The sequence below is a fragment of the Branchiostoma floridae genome, chromosome 18, assembly GCF_000003815.2.
Source record: "Branchiostoma floridae strain S238N-H82 chromosome 18, Bfl_VNyyK, whole genome shotgun sequence".
Lineage (NCBI taxonomy): Eukaryota > Metazoa > Chordata > Leptocardii > Amphioxiformes > Branchiostomatidae > Branchiostoma > Branchiostoma floridae.
Genome location: NC_049996.1, coordinates 12,398,444 through 12,416,914, shown reverse-complemented (window position 1 = coordinate 12,416,914; position 18,471 = coordinate 12,398,444). Strand labels below are relative to the sequence as shown.

General features: G+C 40.8%; 3 protein-coding genes across 4 annotated transcripts; 1 reads left to right on the top strand and 2 right to left on the bottom strand.

Moving 5' to 3' along the window:
- Window positions 1–124: 124 nt before the first annotated feature.
- Window positions 125–5,080, top strand: LOC118405247 (kelch-like protein 9). Its single transcript, XM_035804642.1, has 4 exons — window positions 125–189; window positions 531–2,318; window positions 2,832–2,922; window positions 3,382–5,080. The coding sequence occupies exons 2-4, from the start codon at window positions 542–544 to the stop codon at window positions 3,734–3,736; spliced, it is 2,223 nt and encodes a 740-aa protein (XP_035660535.1). The 5' UTR covers window positions 125–189; window positions 531–541; the 3' UTR covers window positions 3,737–5,080.
- Window positions 4,077–10,474, bottom strand: LOC118405250 (tartrate-resistant acid phosphatase type 5-like). Its single transcript, XM_035804645.1, has 6 exons — window positions 10,227–10,474; window positions 9,061–9,269; window positions 8,391–8,527; window positions 7,048–7,245; window positions 6,385–6,532; window positions 4,077–5,971 (listed from the first exon to the last, which is right to left on the bottom strand). The coding sequence occupies exons 1-6, from the start codon at window positions 10,315–10,317 to the stop codon at window positions 5,723–5,725; spliced, it is 1,032 nt and encodes a 343-aa protein (XP_035660538.1). The 5' UTR covers window positions 10,318–10,474; the 3' UTR covers window positions 4,077–5,722.
- Window positions 10,475–10,634: 160 nt separating this feature from the next.
- On the bottom strand, window positions 10,635–18,194 carry LOC118405249 (glycerophosphocholine cholinephosphodiesterase ENPP6-like). Of its 2 annotated transcripts, XM_035804643.1 has the most exons (9): window positions 18,012–18,194; window positions 17,507–17,619; window positions 16,529–16,708; window positions 15,701–15,872; window positions 15,250–15,331; window positions 14,547–14,738; window positions 14,069–14,206; window positions 13,421–13,532; window positions 10,637–12,821 (listed from the first exon to the last, which is right to left on the bottom strand). In XM_035804643.1, the coding sequence occupies exons 1-9, from the start codon at window positions 18,128–18,130 to the stop codon at window positions 12,586–12,588; spliced, it is 1,344 nt and encodes a 447-aa protein (XP_035660536.1). In that variant the 5' UTR covers window positions 18,131–18,194; the 3' UTR covers window positions 10,637–12,585. The 2 variants fall into 2 exon arrangements, with proteins under 2 accessions (XP_035660537.1, XP_035660536.1); XM_035804644.1 differs by lacking the exons at window positions 17,507–17,619; window positions 18,012–18,194 and adding an exon at window positions 17,181–17,236 and having other exon boundaries at window positions 10,635–12,821.
- Between the last annotated feature and the right edge of the window lie 277 nt (window positions 18,195–18,471).

Sequence of the window (18,471 nt, the reverse complement as noted above, 5' to 3'; positions counted from 1 at the left end):
CCATTCAAGTACTTAAAAGTGCCATTCACCATATTAATATAATAGTATATCAATTTAAATTGTGTTAGATAGTATTACTATTTACAGCATGTATCTTATTTTACTGAATACTCTCAATGAATCACCCCTATAACAATACTGAACTCTTCCTGTGACCTTTTATGTTTTTTGGCTAAGGACACAGAAGAGGTAGGGAAAAAGTGTACTTTTGGCGAACGACAGTTCATTTGCGCAGTTTTATTCAAATAGAAAGCGAAATAAAGGCTATGAAGATATTTATTTTCTTTTCATACAGTTTTTACATTGGGTTTTGTCTTGAATTCCTTGCTTTTGTAGATTTACCTAAGGGTGGGGAGGGGGGCGAGACAAGGCAATAGACTGTAATCTATTTGTCAACACTCAAAAGTCAAAACTATTTTTTGAATATTTCTCAAGTCATAACACTAATGGAAGAGATTTAAACACCGCTGTGGCATTTTTTCCATAAGCTAGGTTCAGTATAAACATTTTTTCTTTCTTTAAACTTTCAGAAATTTTAAAGATGGCTTCCCAAAACCTTGCAGACGACAATCTTCAACACAAGACTGGTGCTCATGAACCAAGTTTCATACATGCAGTGAAACTTCAAGAAGCCATTGAATCTCTGCAAAAGGACGGACTTCTCTGTGACATTACTCTTTGTGAAACACATAACGTCCATCAAGTGGTCCTTGCAGCTAGCAGCCCTTTCCTTGAAGTTTGTTTTAACAAAAATCAGAAAGCTTCACTAAATGATAGTTTTAACAAGCATCCAGAAAGAGCTGTTAAAGAGTTGATAAACTATATCTATACGTCAAAACTTCTGCTAACAAGTGAAACAGTTGACGATATTCGTCTACTCGGCAAGCTGTTACAGTTGCCTTTTGTTGTGGAAACTTGTGATGGCTTTTCTAAAGGTAGCAGTGACTCTGTTTTCAGCAACCACTCCTTCGCAAAGGATTTTCTTGACAAACTAGGCAAGCTTCAAAAAGCAGAAAGCCTTTGCGATGTTGACATTTTGGTAGAAAATTGTGCGATCAAAGCTCATAGGGTTGTACTTGCAGCTAGTGGCGACTACTTCAGGGCTATGTTTACGGGTGGAATGAAAGAATGCAGACAAAGTCAAGTTGAACTGTATTGTCTCAGTACCCAGGGTGTGTCATCGTGTATTGAGTTTATATACAACTCTGACATTGAGTTTAAAGGTGTCGAGCATGCAGAAACTGTCCTGACAACAGCTTGTATGCTACAGCTACCGTTAGTAGTGGAGCTATGCTGCCAATACCTTAAGAAGATGTTACACGTTAACAGCTGTATGCACGTTGCTAGTTTGGCTGCTCTCTACAATCTTAATAGTCTAAAGTCAGCAGTAGACCAGTTTGTGTTTAAGAACTTCTTAAAGTTTTCTCAGACAGACAACTTTCTGAACTTGCCAGCAGATGAGGTGAGTTTTTACATCGACAACGATCGATTAGAAGTTAGGACTGAACTTGAAGTCTTCGATGCAGTCGTAAAGTGGATCAAACTTGAGAAAAGAACAAGATTGCAGTATGCAAGAGGACTCATGAGTTGTGTAAGATTTCCCCTTTTGTACCCAGAGGATCTCAGAGAACACGTTATTGTGGTGGATTTTATGCTACAAGATCAGGGTTGCAAAGCTCTGATAGAAGAAGCGATGACGTATCATTCCAACCCTTACCTAGAAAACAAGCTACAGAACAAACGGACAAAAGTTCGCTCCGATAGCCCTTCCATTGTCATTCTCGGTGGAGAGACGCGGTCAGAACAGGTCGGACAAGCCATGCAGCGGTTGCTTGGGGATGGTCCTGAAGCGACCCAGGTTTACAGTATGATGTTCTGGGACCAAAATGCAGAGACAGATTCGGAATGGCGGCCACTGTCTTCACCTGGGGACATCCGAGCCAATCACGCAGTGGCAGTCATGGACGGATTCCTGTATTTTGCCGGAGGTTCCGAAGTACCAGGGGGCCAGGAACTGGCACGTTTTTTCACCATCATTGCCGACGTCAGTGCCAACATGACCGCATGTTTCCGGTATGACCCGAGGTTCGACAACTGGATTCATCTTGCGCCAATGAAAAACTCCAGATGTCACTTTTCTCTCTTGCCGTGGAAAGGGAAGCTGTACGCTATTGGTGGCTCAGATGATCAGCTGCACACGTTAGCTTCCGTGGAGGCGTACACGACAGAAGTAGACAGCTGGGAGTTTGTGCGTTCACTGGAGGAGACGATTTGCTATCATGCAGGCTGTGTGTGTAATGGAACCATGTATCTCTCAGGTCAGGAAATTTGCTTGGGAAATAGCAATTCAATAGTCATGTTGAGATTTATATACCTCTGAAACAGGCTTTGAACTTTTTTCTGTCCCACTTGTTGTTCGAAGGGGGTTAATGAGAGACCTTGGAAGGCACTACCAGTAACCATGGTTAATGGGATGTTGCAAAGTAAAGGCAGTATTTGATTTAATTCATATTTTGAAGCAAATATTTGTTCTTACTGTTCAAAGTTTGTCATTCTGCTTATGGAAGTATTATTGGATCTTATGAAGTTAAGATTTTTTTATGGATGTGAAGAAAGTTTTCTCTCTCCTCAAAAGCAAATTCTTGTTCTTTTGGGGGATGGAATGAGGCACTGATCTGGCCCCAAACAAACATTACTATTCAGTATAGCATAACCTCTTGGACAAGGGCTTACAAATACTTACAAAAAATATTTTAATCCGTATTCAGTTGGTATTGTTTGTATATAAAAGAACAATTAGTCAGCAGAGACTTTCTGTTCTTTCCCCATAGGAGGCTTCAATGATGATGAGTTCACCAACCACATGTTCACATATGATCCAAGTGCTGGCGTTACCTACAGAAAACCTATGCAGTATGCAAGGTCAGTAAAAGATATCTAATACTAGTAACAGTCTTAGTTTTATAATTTAACATGCTACTGGTTTCAGTTGTGTCCTAACAACACATTACCAAATGTGTATGATGTAAGAAAGACAACAGATTAGGTGACAGTGCTCTTTGTAACATGACGAGCATTATGTGCATATGACTTATGGAGTAGTTTTCTATCGAGATAAGCTGGTTCACAGTTTAAACTGCGTATGCACAACAAGATGCACAGTGGCTGACATGTCAAAGGTGAGGGCTTCAGTAACACTATCAAAACATGTCTGGACATGTAACAGGCATGGTCTTGGTAAGAGCTGTTTACAACTTAAGGGCCTTCGCCTTTGACATATACTCCACAATGCATTTTGCTGTGCATGCACATTTGGAACAATATAAAACTTATTGAAAAGGAGCCGCCATTGACAAAGAATTAATTCTATGTTCTCCTTAGATTCTTACACTCCATGTGTGCGGTTGGAAGCAATACCATCGTCATCATCGGAGGAAGAGCGCAGGACGACACTTTCAATCAGGTCGAACTTTACGATATCACCACAGATACCTGTTCCGTGGTGGCCCCCATGCTGCAGCCCCGAAGCCTCATGGGTACAGTGGTCATCAGGAACAAGGTGTACGTACTTGGCGGGAATGATGGCAAGGAAAACGAACCAACAGACTTGGTACAAAGCTACAATGTGGACAGAAATGAGTGGAAGGTGGTGTCAAAATTACCACACGGACGTAGCTGTTTGACTGCTTGCACAATACATCTCCCAAGGAAAGTAAGATACAGGGAGGAAATGTAATACATTATATTGTAAACTATCTTAAGTATAGGCCATTGTCTGATGCTTATACAATAGATCTTGTGGAAACCTCAGCCCAGTTTTGTAGAGCATCTAGTATTGTATAGGCCAGGGGCAAGGCCCTGCAGAAGAGGATAGTATATTATGCAAATTGTCACACAATTTTGTTTCAACATATGCAATAGAACCATTCAAAGGACTTTTTAAATTGTAGGATGAGCATATGGGAATGGAAAAGTTGAAATAAAATGAAGGCAAGTACAAGAGGAGAGGAGGCTATTACAATTTAATACTTATCATAACCACAAAATTACAGTGATACTCTTGACAGCAATACATGTATCATCATTAAAGGTGGATTTTAATATTGCGGCATACCAACAAGGTGACTCCAACATCCAAAACATACATAACTTTGAACTTGAAGTTCACAACACTGGGATGCCAACAAAAATGTCAATGTTGCAGGCTATCCAACAAAAGAATAGGCAAATAGTACTCTATCTGACATGTAATGTTGCAGGTGAAGCAAAGATTACATAAGTGCAGATTTTATCAAATAAGCACAATTTAACATTTAGTACCATGAAAACATTTCAATTAAACTTAACTTTTTCCATGTAAAAGTCAAAACACATCCTTTTAATAAAACTTTTACCTTCGGCATCTATCAAATGACAATCCAAGTGCCTATTGCAAATCCAAAGACATTGCTAATTAATATATTATTTATATATCTATCAAACAAATCTATTTGTACAAATCCTGCAGAAATCTTCTTGCTGCATATGATAATAAGAATAGTACACATGTACACTGAATTTAAAATACTACATTTCAAATATTTCTAACTGCTAGCCCAAAACATTCCAATTTGCAGCAAAACAATTCCTTTACATTTATCCATAAGAGAAAAAAATCATTCCCGTACCTGAGAACGACTGATCCTTATTACAAGTACTTTATACATCTTAAATCTATACAGGACTTTTATGTCGCAACTTATCATTCCACATACTAATGTAATAGTTGTAATGGGTTGTAAGGCAGCAGGGATAGGATTAAAAAGTCTCCTTTCAAAATTAGAAATTGACCTAGAATATCACTTTGGGTAACTATTACCCACAACCTATACAGCAAAACTTGAAGCATTCCAGGCTATCACAAAGTATAAAATCTTCTCCTTCAATATAATTTCTAAGTAAAACTTCCAAGTATGTACAATTTTGTTTTATCACAAAAAAATGCAAAATATTTGACACATATCCTGATTATGTACAACTGATTGTTCAACACAATTTTTTTCACATTTTTTCTACATTAATGATCGTCTTCAAAGCTTTTGGCGAGTAACATGAAGTACATGTTTTAATTATTATGACAAGATATACTAGTGATCTAGCATAGAAAATTACTTTTCCTGAACACTTCTGCAGGTTAGTTATCTAGCATAGAAAAGTACTGAACACTTTTGCAGCTTAGTAATCTAGCATAGAAAATTACTGAACACTTCTGCAGGTTAGTTATCTAGCATAGAAAATTACTGAACACTTCTGCAGCTAAGTAATCTAGCATAGAAAATTACTGAACACTTCTGCAGCGTTATTTAGCATAGAAAATTACTGAACACTTCTGCAGCTAAGTAATCTAGCATAGAAAATTACTGAACACTTCTGCAGCTAAGTAATCTAGCATAGAAAATTACTGAACACTTCTGCAGCTAAGTAATCTAGCATAGAAAATAAAACACTTTGGCAGGTTAGTAATCTAGCATAAAAAATCACTATTTCCCTGAACACCACTTCTGCAGGTTTACCGTTAGTAATCTAGCATAGAAAATTATTGAACACTATGGGTAGCAGCATTTCTAGTCTTGTTAGTTTCCAACATCCGTTACCCCCTCCCATGATAGTGACTGTTACAAGCAAGACTGGAAACTATGCTACTGTTAAGGCAGGCAGAGTATTGGCTTCACAAAACTTTGCTTTACTTCAACTTCCTTGGCTTCATGACTCTCTGATACAACTCCTTGCCGTCTTCGGACTCCAAAAACGTGAACGTCAGGTCCTCTTCAGTGACCTGCACTTGAGCAAAGCCCCCCCTTCCCTTGTCCTCCGCCCAAATAAACTTCAGAGAGTCCTTGGGTACAGACTCCTTGTGTTTCTGAGAGGTGTCGATGAAGTTAGCACAGCCAATGACGAAGTACTCCACATCTGAGTCCTCCTCCTTCAAGTGCTGGATATGGAAGAAAGATACAATTAGCTTCTGTAAATCTTCAAATATATGCTGTGATTCTATTTTGTTGTTTTCTAGAAATCTCTGCTATGGAAATTCATAACACCGCAAATTTTACCAAGCATTTCTACCGTGTCAATGCTTTACTATTACAGTAACAAAAAATACTACAGAATTCTACCATGAAACTAAGAAAATGAATAAATTTACAGTACTTGAAGAACACTATTGTACAAATGATTGTGTCACAACTTGTCTACAACAATCCTGAAGTGTCTTGTGCTGTCTGTTGTTTTGGCAACTGGACTACTGTTATGCATGATACCTTTAACTGTAACACCATTTTTGCACAGTATTATACCATTGAATAGTACTGCTCACAAAGAGAAAAGGCTACAGAAACTGTGACATACCTGAAGATTGTGGTCATGCCCGCTGAAGTACGCCGTGACACCGTAATGCTCCAATAGCGGCTTCACCTGTTGCACCAGACACTTGGTTGGTCCATGTTCCGCTGCAGACCACACGGGATAGTGAGCAGTGACGATCACATAGTCCGATCTGTAAAACAAATTGAAAGGGTTAGAGATAATATAGGTACATTGTATTGTAGAACAACTATCATGTAAGGCTTGCACAAAAACTATATCAAGCCATTGGCTGTCATTTTTCTGAACTAAAGAAGCAAGACATAAAAAGAAAATCTGGACTTTTGTAACAAGCTGGTTCGTGGTTTGCATTGCACCTGCACAGTGTGATGCACTGTAGGCAATATGTCAAAGTTGAAGGCCTCTGAGACATAAGCAAATTATGTCTGGAGTGACAAGTTCTAGGCAAAGACTGTTAATAAGAATGACACTTCACATAGCCTGGTATCCAGCCGTATTATAGCTCCCGGGTCTCCATTTGCGGATAGGACAGAAGAGACTTGGGAGCTATAAGACAGACAATGGCTGTATGGATGCTTTCATGACATGTCAAGCCAATCCTCTCCCACTTTCAATAGAAACCCTGTTGTCACAGACATAAGTATGTTGCAGTATAAGCTACTTCAAACAGGAGGAGACATTGCTCACTTTGTAGCTTTCAGCTGTTGTTCCAGCCATTCCAGCTGAGTCGTAGCTACTTGGAGATTCTCCGGCCCCATCAGTAGCCCATCCTCGAAGTCGTCTGTGTTCCCACACAGAGTGATGGAATCATACTGGATGATGGTGACCGTAGTGTTGGTACCAGGCACAGTGTAGTTCAGGCTGTAGTACAGGCTTGGGAAGTTCCTATGGGGACAAGATGCTTGATCAAACATGTGTACATCTGTATCTGTATCTATATAGCTGGTATAACCGCCGTTCGGCATAACACACCAGCTTTGCAGGCAAGCGGCGCGGCAGCAGCTGGTTATATTACACCGAACGACCCGTCACACCTAACCATTGCACATCTATCTGCAAGCGTTCTTTAAAACTACCCAAAGAAGATGCACATGATACACAGTCAAACCTTAAATAGTTGCCACCTTTAACTATGAACCACCTACCCAATGCAACCACTTTTTAGTCTTACTCGTCCCTAGTAATTTTTCCCATTGACACAAGCATTAACATTCATGTCTATAGTGACCACCCATGCTTTGAAGAAATCTCTATTTTGCATCATGAGACAACAACTCAACCAAGATTTGGCCTTTGTACTTTGTCCCTTAAACCACTTGTACCCAAATGTTGTGGGACCGCGTGGCACGATCGGGAGCGCGTTGGTCTCAGGCCCGAGAGGTCCCGGGTTCAAATCCGCTTGCCGTGTCACCGATCTTGTGCCCTTGGGAAAGGCACTTTACACGACTTTCCTCACCTAACTCAGGTGTAAATGAGTACATAGCTTCGGCTAGTGGCAGTGACAGGCCTTTGTTGTGGTGACAGGCCATAGGGGCATGTTCGGGCATGACGCACCCGCCATGACACACGAGTCAGGGGTAGGAGGAACCCCTTACATCCTTGGTCGGAAGTCCTCCTAGGAGACGGAAACTCCAAATAACAAACCTGCATCTGCTGGGGCCCTGTAGGACTTGGTGCGCCAGTGGACGAGAGGGTGGTGGAGAAGGAAGTGCACACCCCTCCTTCACCTTAAAAAGTGCAGGCCAGGCGGACAGGTCGCCTTAAAACCCACCCTGTCTGCCTACCATTGTCTTCCGAGACAGACGGATGCCAAAACAAACCCAAATGTTTGCAGCATTTCAGTGCACAGGCAACATTGTCCTAACATTTGAAATTTGAAGGACAATTTATGCAAGCTCGAACAAACACTTTTGTGCCAGTCCTGATTTGTCACTTTGGAAATTTGCTTGCTATTCTACATAAGTACCACAAGAGAAAAATGAGAACTAACAATAGTAACATGTGCACCAGTAAGAGTGATAGCAACATACCATTTATTTGACCTCTTATTTGCCCTCTTCGTGTACGCTATCTGAGCCGAGACGTTGCCGTTGTGGTCATGGTTGCCAGCGATGAAGTACCAGGGAATGTCCAATGACTTCGCTGTGAAGACATCCTCAAAAGTTTCCTGTGAAAAAGTTTTCAAGTACACTGTGAGTCTGTCATTGTGGTGAGTTTGCACTGTCAACAATAAATTTAGAAAGGCAGTGTCTATGTATTACGTTATTTGGGGAGGCTGACTTTGCTGTACACTAAATTCTAGTGCTAACATCGAATGCACCAATTACATTTGATGATAAATTTGAGCACTTTGGCTATGAACTACACAGAACTGATTATACGGTTAACTGGCCCTACAAAATTGCCACCTTTAACTGAAGAGACTTTGAAATACAAAATCACTGTAATGTGTAATGGATTTCAAATGAAACAGTGATTGAGCTTACAAAGATTTTACTTCGATTCCGCACACAAAGTAAACTTCTTACATTTGACCAATTGCTGATGTCACCCTTCCTGTTCAGGTCACATGACACGCTTCAGGTCATCTCAACTTGAGCAGGATCAGAGAACTGATCGAAAACTTCTTAGTAAGACTTTAACTTTCTATGCAGGAATAGCATATAAAATGTTTAAACTATTATTTTTCGATATACGTACCTGGAATCTTTTATCGAACTCGTTCTGTACGCCATCAAAGTAGAAGTTGTCCCCCAGGCCCAGGACAAACTTGTAGTCCATGGTCTCCGCTACCTTCCCCATCCTGGCTGCTACATCCTTCTCCACCCCTGTCCTGTAGGGGTAGGCTGGGAGCCCTCCCCAGTCCCCCAGCACCATGAAACGTAGGGACGCCTGGTCTTTGTCATATGCTGTAAAAATAACAACAACAACTTAATACAGTTACATGTACATACGTCCATAGTCCAGGGCTTTAATATAGTGACCCTAACTTTGGACCAGAGGTCGTAAGTTCCAATTCTGACTGTGTCATCTACATGACATGCAAGTTATTGGAAAGGGTCTCAGTCCTTAAAAGGGACGTTAAGCCATGGTCCATTGACTCATTGTTGTCAAAAAGAATAGAGGGAAGACCATTTTATTATTGCCATAATGTAATACTTCTATTATAATTGTACTTTTTAAAAGAAATTGCACAAGTTTCACAGCCTATTTGCGGTGAGGACAGAAGAGACTTGGGAGCTGTACTATGACTGGACACCAGGCTAGAAATTTTCTGAAATAGACTATTTACACTTTAACAAGGATGTGTTTTCGTGCATGACTTTCCAAGTTCCCGTTGGAAGGTGAGATATATTAATCTATGGGCTCCGTCCATGAGACGTCGCCAAAATATTGGTCTACGTGACATTTGTCGATCAGCTGATGATCATAAGACAACTCCCCAGGGGGGAGAGTCCAATTATGTAACAAACAAAGAAATTCATGAAGCACGACAAATAGGCGGGAAAACAAATTCTCAAACGCATGGGCATGACGTTGATAACGGAAGTAAAACTTGTTTGGATAGTCTTACTCTTAGCCCGTTCTTATAGAAAGTGAGAAACTCCGCTGTTAATTGGGGGCGATAATTTGGCCCCCTGTCGGTAGCTAGATGTTGGGCGAACCGCTTTGTAAACAAATCGCGATAATTCGGGCCTGCCTCTCTTTATCTAAAACATCAACAAACTACGATTCACTTCCGATTTCTTCTCATTTCTGTGAACTAAATTTAAGGGCTGTTTTATCACCTTCTATTTAACAAAAAGTTACAAAACGAGACGTAGAATAACGGATACCCCTAAAATAAGGTCCACCCGGAAGCTTACCTTTGAAAGGCGCTGCTACGACCCCTGTTGTCAAAATGAGAACAACAGCGGTCAAACGGAGAACGAAGCTCTTACAGCACTCGATCGCCATGGCCTGCTGTTCGTGGGACTTTGTGGGAAGATCTGACGGCCTGACGAGCACAGTCTGTTCCTCACAGCTCTCGAAAATAATGAAAAGTTGGGCACGTCAGTTGGTTTATATGATAAAGAAGCGAATCACGTGATACGGGTTACACGGGGCTTGTCTCATGATACCGCATCCAACCAAATACTGGCATTCACTCGAATATTCGCTAAAAACCCATATATGCATCAATGCAGTGCCATTTAAAATTCAAAAATAAAGTTTAACATATACATATGGTCAATTTTTGTATGTACATTGAGTTATATGATGTAATATGGTGTTCTTTATTATTTTTTTGCATCGTTACGTTGTACTGCGGTACACGCACAGTGGTGCATGGATAGAAGCCAGCTCTTCACGTGTTAGTGTTGTGTTCCGGAGAGGGCGAGGGGTGATCAGGGATGGACAGAAAGGCTTTTGTTTGTTTGATTGTCATATTTGCATAAGACACGCCCACAACTGTCGACAACTGCTGGGATTCTTTAATATTTAAAGAAAGACGTGTCTTGAAACACCTAACATTATTGTTAGAGCAAAATATACATTGGCTTTCCCCACAGTTGCGAGTACAGTATTTATGTAACTTGTTAAGCTTAGCGTTGCTAGTATTTAAGGACTGAGTGAGAAACGAAACAACAAAAATAGGCAAAGACTTTAGGCTTTACAATGTGGATTAACCCAGTGAGTCAGTGTCTAAATACCCTTTTTATCCCATCCGACAATGACGGTTCGGATAAAAAGGGTATTTACGGCATAACGTTATAGGCTTTTTGCGTTATTCAGTTATTGGTAATGCACATTGGGTTGATGGTAAACGTTTTTTTTTGTCAGTCGTCATCCAGGCTTCTGTTTGACTCTCAGTAGTGGTTATCATATCGAAGATTCAAAAACAAAACGAAACAAGCAAAGCCTAAACGACAAATGAACGAATAAATTAATACCTCAATGAGTTATTGTTACATAGGCTAATCTCCGAGTAGATCTTTGGATCTCTATTGGGTCTATCAATATATATAAGGTAGAGTAGCAATCTCCTTTTGCCCCAGTATGCAAATGGAGATTGCTGGGATAGATGACAAAAAAGACAGCATATATAAAGGAATAGGTCACGATTTTCCCCACTAACCTCTGCTTGTACAGATTAGGATACTAGCGCGCGTGCATACATTCTACTACAAAACGCATTTGTCTGTTGGTCAATGATAACAGACAAATATGCATCAAACGGTGGGGAGTTCTCAGAGTTCTTGTCTGATATTAAAGATCAAGAGGATCGACGAAAGGTTGTGGCACTCATATGTTTCCAGCTCAACCACTCGGGAAAGGAAGACAACACTCGAAGTACTCTAGCTATAGCCTGGATACCATACCCCAGCCCGATCCCCAAAAAAATCTATCCTGCACGATATATACTTTGAGATCGGGCTGGGGTTTGGTAACCAGGCTATAAGGATATAAGTACTCCTTCGCAGACCTCTAGTAGCCCTGCCTTCTATAGCTTTAAAGAGCTGACCTTACTTACTAGTAAATGACCTTAGGCCACAGCAAGTAAATTCTATGGATGACATTAGCACGCTCATTAATTTTTGCCCGATTTTGGATAGGAATTCACTACCCACTGTTGATTTATGTAACTTGAGCTTGCCTGGATTTACTGACGTCACAGCACTCTCTTCAGTACCGGTTTGCTTTTGACTCTCGGAGATGTATTTCAATAGCTACATGTACAATCACTAGCATCAGCGAAAATTCATTTTGACATCGTAGTCTTACTTCATGTATAGTTCTTATACTTGATCACATTAGAACTTAATATCCACGTACATGACTTATAAAGTCTTCCGCAACTATAAACACACAGTGGATACAAACGCATTACAGTAAAATTGAACTTACAGATACTAAGTATAGACAAAATTCAAATGTGTAATATTGAGTTATATAGCACAACATAACACATAAACTTGATTTTTATTGATGACATTTGTGCTATTAATGCTAAAAAAAACATAGACGAAAATGTTTGAATCAATTCATCACAAGGACACACAGTTGTATCAAAACATAAGAATCTCGTAGCGCAGAGTGGTTAAAAAAAGTAGAAGTTTGAAATAGTTATGCGTGCAAGAGAGTGTTGACATTCGTCCAAAATATGTCGATTTTCTAAAAATTGATGTGAAACTCTTTGTTTGAGGGCCTAAATAAAATTGTTTACTGCAATATATTTAGTAACTAATAGAGCAAACAATAAACACTGAAATAGATCGACATAAACTGGACGATAACGAAAGTCGAGACAACGCAAGCATGTTGGGACACAGTGCCGGAAATGGCGCCGTCCAACAACATGCCTTCCACCCGGGACCACGTCCCGTTGTTGGGGAGGGGGATGATGTCCAGTAAACGGCACATCAACTGATATTCGTCCACAATGTCTATCGCCCCCGCTTCGTAGCCTTTTCGGAAATCTGAAACAGAGGAACAGTTTCTTTTAAAAACGTTTTATAGCTTTCAGTTAAAGAGGAGACATTTCGAAGACGGCATATTTAAATACCTTACAAACACCTTGGGCAAAACGAATGTGGCGCAGACGGGGGTAGACATAGGTTACCTGGCACCATACGGCATGCTGATGCAGTTACATGTCTCTGACGTCACGTGCCGGAAGTGGACGGGTCAATTCAGCAAAGTTCCATTTCATTCCAGTGTATCTATATATATATATATATATGGCAGCGACGAGTAACCGAGCTACCATCAGGGCACCGTCCTATCTAATACTAGTACCAAAGAGGTTTAAAATCGACTTTAAACCTCCTTGCTAATACTCAACCTGTCCCAATCATACTGCATAGAGGTTGGTATAAGCTGGTTTGTGGTTTGAACTGCGCAGTACAGCAGCAGCATTAACTGTGGGTAATATGTCAAAGTTGAAGGCCCTGATACACAAACGAAACACATCTGGACCTAGACAAGTTAGGGGTCATCAAATTTGACAGATTACCCACAATGTATCTCACCGCGCATGCCCAGTTCAAACTGCGAACTGGCTTATTCTGAACAATACCTGGCCCAAACGCCATAAAGACGCCCTTCATGTCCATTCTGGAGTTGCTGAAGCCGTGACTGCCCCGTGGAAATTGAGTGGCGTTATCCCAGGTCCAGGGTATGGCAGCGTCCTACATGGGAAAATCGTTTATTTGTAATGCAAGTCGTTTAACAGGGTTCGTCAATAAACCATGATTCAAAAATGAAATGTTTGCTACTTGATAATGTTTGGTCTATGCTCACTTCTTATAACTCACTTTCCTTTTCAAAATGATCCCAAAATATGCAGAATATTTCATACATAGATGTTGCGAAAAGGAACGGAGAGTGGTTTGATCTATCTCCTTATCGTACTTTATCAAGATTCAGGTATTCATTTCGCTGTATTCATCATATCATGTATATAATAGACATATCACATGTTCGTATGTAGTTCAAGCTAGATAATTTTGCAGTCGGTTTTTCAACTTGGTTTTTTAAATCAAAGACAAAGTTGACATGTACACACTATAACAAAAGTCGACATCAACGCAGCCATGGCGTCACGACCAGAATCGGAAACAAGATGTCGGAAACAAGATGGCGACTGGATGACGTCAACTGCCAACATGGCAGCACCCATGAGCACCGGCTAGCACAATACTGTTTTATCATTGAATCGACGAACCTCGAACACAAGCCAAGGGTATTGCATCACAAGCAGCAGTGGCGGGACGTATTTCCCACGCTTGTAGTGCCAGTCTTCCGGGATTTCCTCTTTCTTCAGGACAATGGAGTGGGGCACGTTTAACAGATCGGAGTGAACCTGAAGTCACCAAGGGCAACAAAACAGTTTCAGTTTATGAGGCACTCTTTTAGCATTGAAGAATGGGAATGTGAATTATGAGAAATGGGGCTATGAACGGTCATATATTAGAGAGTGCTGCGGTTTTACAAAGAAAGGGCACAGAGTTAAAACGCTAACAGGAAGATTACCCATGAATTGCAACTTGTCGATCACAACCACGTAATGTGGATTGCATAATTGGTAAAAATGACGTCTTTTATGTATCATGTATAGGCTAGACAAAACGTATTAAGAAGTCTTTATCTTTGTCATATTACCAAAAATACACTTCAACTAATAAATCAACTAATAATCATGCCTTTTCTAGCAGTCCGTCCTTTGGCCAGATGTGGACAAGCATGTCGGAGTACAGCGTTGGTTTCTTGAGGTCGTTGACATCTACGTAGTCTTTTAGACTGATGTATCCGCTAGTGGCACTGTAGTCAGGTAAGGAGGCCATGCCGTGATCCGACAGTATGATCACGTTCACTGATTGGTCAAGTCCTGTGTCCTGAAAATAGCATACTTAAGGTTCAATTAATAAGGAACTTCGCGGCTTCAATTGCGCATGCACAGCGAGGCGCATTGTGGGTAATAGGTCAACAGTCCTCGTCCGGACCATGCCTTCAACTTTGAATGATACCCACAATGCATCACGCTGCGAAGGCGCATTTTAACCTGTGAACCGCCTTATCATGAAAACGAATATCGCACGTATACGAATTCATGTTTCTCCTATATTTGGCGTTTCTATTTCCATACCCCTTTTTCTAATTCATAGTGCAAGATTTTTCTGATGGGGCATCACATTCAGCACCAAGGACAGAGTTCAAAACATTACGACGTAATGCAGAAATGTGATGATAAGTGTCGAAAGACATATACAAACTATACAACTGTGGGTTCCTAGAACTGACCAAGTAACGCTATCTTATATTTTGTTTTTGTTTGCTTCTTTGGTTTGATTAGGTTGGTTCTGGCTTTTATTTCTAAAGAGAAAGCTATCCACAGGAAGATCTCACCGTTAGTTTCTGCCTCAAGTATCCGAGCATGGTGTCCACCTCTAGTACTTTGTCCCGTACTAACTCTGATTCTGGTCCGTACCTACACATCGAACAATACACAACTTAGCCACAGAGACAACGTAACGAACTATCATGTTTATGTGCAATCTACCGACTTTCGCTGACATGACAGCCGAAATACTGAATCGAAATAGGCCCTACTAAAATCATATATGAATCTTACATGTTTGTATTCAGCTGTATTACCATTCATATACTCTAAACATATTCCATAGTGCGTGGATACAAAGGTATCCTTGAAAAGTTCATTTAAGTTTTAAGTGTAATTCTTACGTTTATAAGTTTAAATATAAGTTTAAATAAATTTACGTTTGGTAACGAAAATGCTGAAGTTGTTTGAAAACTCGACAATGTTTCTTTGTAAGACCAAAGGCAGCTAATAACTGACCTGTGCCCCCAAATGTCGACCTTCTGGTAGTACAGGCCCGCCATATCGATGACGTCATCACCAAAGAGTTGTACAATCTCGTCGATGCTGTTCAACATGTTCTCGAAAGAGGGCAGGTCTGTCAGTTCGATGCACTTGTTCGGGACGTAGTTACGTATGGGCACCTGGCAACCTAGGGAACAGTTAGGAAATTGTTGAAGACCAGAAATGGGATAAACGTTTCTGGCACCTTTGATATAACTTCCTGTCAGTGTCCCTAAGGTATACCTAGCAAGTCAAAATGTGTTTGTGGGCTGGGGACTATGCTATTTGGGCCGATTCGACCTTTGCTTTCTGTCAGTCTGCGATAAGAACATTTACCTGTCACACTACTGTTGTCTACTGTATCAATATAATTATTGATATAAGCAATAAAACAAGTAAATAAACAAACAGGCACATGTAAAACGATCGAGGGAGTTAAAAAGGCAAATTCTTTCTTACATCAACAGCATATTATCTGCCAGAAAATCAAGATCATAGCAGCTCCAGGACAAAAGATACCAAAAAAAAACCCAGAGAGTTCCGAAAACAATCCATCCTGAGGTTCTTAAGTTACGATAGCGTGAGTACCATCCTCCGCAGTGACCGCTGGCTCAATCATTTCGCTTGCTAGCCGTGCATGGTCACATAGCTACCGAGGATGATACTCAGGCTAAAGCTAATAAAATGATCATCAAAAAAACAAGAACAGACCGACCGACCGACCTACACACCAAACCGTACAAACACCAAAAACAATACCTCTCCGTACACAGAGGTAATGAATGGATAAATGAGTTGACTAACCTGGCCAGTAGTACATGTTCACCGCCTTCCCCGCCTTAGTAGCCGTTATCCACAGAGGCTCGGCGTTCTCCCACCAGAACGGCTCAAACGACTCCTGGTTGAACCCGACCAGGAAAGACACGTTCCTCTCGGCGTCGTGCATGTAGTTCCCTGTCATGCCGTGACTTTCCGAGTAAAGGCCTGGGGACGAATGCAGAAGATTTAACGGTAGAAACGTATGGCTAACCCAAGTGCAAGGATGAATAACAAATATGCCGCATCACAGTATGAATTGCGTCTGCACGAAGCCTAAAATCTATAGAGAGGACCGTGCTTCATATATGTCAAGACAATGCTTTGTTATTGTCACACGTGCCACTTATTCAGAGGATAATGTACTTGAACTTGCTACCCTCCAAGCAGAGATTCGTAGAATCAAAACGTCCAATAACGCTTCGGGAACAATATACCGATAACGCTTAACGCTGAATTAGAGTGGGTCGGTAAAATAAAATAGCTCGTTACGCTTAACGCCCTTAACGAAAAAGCCGAAAAGGACATACAGCCCTCTCTATAAACACAGTCACCTTTCGAACAACATTATTCACAATGCATCAGCGACACCTAGCTGCAATGCGAGGTAGAGTCACAAAGCATTTAGTATTACCGGTACCTTAGGGAGTTGATGACAGGCGACCACGTTGTCTAGGTATAATCAGGATCAATCAAGTATTGACTCCCTTGCTGTGTAAAGAGAACTTTGCTATCCTGTTCCTCTGACAGTGCTCGGACAGCGCGCCTGGACTGAGTAAATATTCGTACGTGCTTCAAATACCAGGACAATACACTGTACACAAACCAGCTGTCAGAACAGTGTCATACGTTGTTAATAATCAACTAACCTTCTTAAATAACACATCAGTCTCTGTGCAGGTTTCTAGAGACTTGACCACCATCTTCTGTATTAAACTTAATAAACGAGGCGTTTATTACAAATACCTGTCATAATTGAATAGTAGTTGGGATATGACTTGGCAGGGAACACTGGTGTGACATACTGTGCTTTCACGCCCTCTCTCGCGATAGCTTGGAACTGCAGAAGATGGAGATCTCTGAACGAACAGAATGAAACACAATACGACACATCATCACTGCCTCAAACGATTTATTTCTTAATGGTTACAACAGTTTCATGTGACTGTCTGATAAAAACTCGAACTATACAAATTGTATAACATCAAAAAGAAGGCGGTGCTAATCTCAAGGCAGATGTAAGGGCCCGGTTCATCCTCAGCCATTTTCAATCTTTTACGACTGTTCTGCAACATTTTGTACTCTTTGTTAGTATTGTATTTTTAAACGGTTCACCTTCACTTATGTAGTGCAATACTAAAAAATAATACTGAATGTTGTAAAAACAGATCCAAAAAACAGCTGATTGGAGGTCAGGAGGTACTTGTTAAACAAACTGTTTTTTTTTACATATCAATGGAGATTACCTTACCTAGCTGGGTAATCCTCACGCAAACCATCCACTAACACCACCAAGAGTTTGTTTGCCGCAAAACTGGGGCAGACATTTAGCAAAACACTAGTCACGAGCAATAATGTGTGAAGCGCCATGATGGTTATCCCCGCCTGCTCTGCTCGCCTAACTCCATTGGGATTAATTTTTAGCCAACCCTGTCTATCTATTTACTCTCCGAGTAGATGTTGGGGTGGAGGACGGTAGAGATTTCTGGTTGTTGTATTTTTTTTCAATCCGTTGACACCAATGGGAGCCGCCATTTTGGGGCTCTGACAGCTTCCGGTCGACATCTTGTTTCCGGTTGTGGTAGTAGACTGGTTTATCTCTTCCTCTAACAACCAATTTGCGAATTATTAGGCGTGTTTACTTAAAAGTGCAGATATACATACTCTCAACGTCCATCAAGTCGTTGGTAAGATTGTTACATATGCTACGT

Bases quoted from the DNA above. Each gene is read 5' to 3' on its own strand.
- LOC118405247 (XM_035804642.1), top strand. From the start codon at position 542: ATGGCTTCCCAAAACCTTGCAGACGACAATCTTCAACACAAGACTGGT. The intron at 2,319-2,831 runs GTCAGGAAATTT...CTTTCCCCATAG, and splicing joins TGGAACCATGTATCTCTCAG to GAGGCTTCAATGATGATGAG. The intron at 2,923-3,381 runs GTCAGTAAAAGA...TGTTCTCCTTAG, and splicing joins AAACCTATGCAGTATGCAAG to ATTCTTACACTCCATGTGTG.
- LOC118405250 (XM_035804645.1), bottom strand. From the start codon at position 10,317: ATGGCGATCGAGTGCTGTAAGAGCTTCGTTCTCCGTTTGACCGCTGTT. The intron at 8,528-9,060 runs GTACGTATATCG...ACTTTTTCACAG, and splicing joins AGTTCGATAAAAGATTCCAG to GAAACTTTTGAGGATGTCTT. The intron at 7,246-8,390 runs GTATGTTGCTAT...TTGTCCCCATAG, and splicing joins AATAAGAGGTCAAATAAATG to GAACTTCCCAAGCCTGTACT.
- LOC118405249 (XM_035804643.1), bottom strand. From the start codon at position 18,130: ATGGCGCTTCACACATTATTGCTCGTGACTAGTGTTTTGCTAAATGTC. The intron at 15,873-16,528 runs GTTAGTCAACTC...ACTGTTCCCTAG, and splicing joins GAACATGTACTACTGGCCAG to GTTGCCAGGTGCCCATACGT. The intron at 15,332-15,700 runs GTCAGTTATTAG...TTCGATGTGTAG, and splicing joins GTCGACATTTGGGGGCACAG to GTACGGACCAGAATCAGAGT.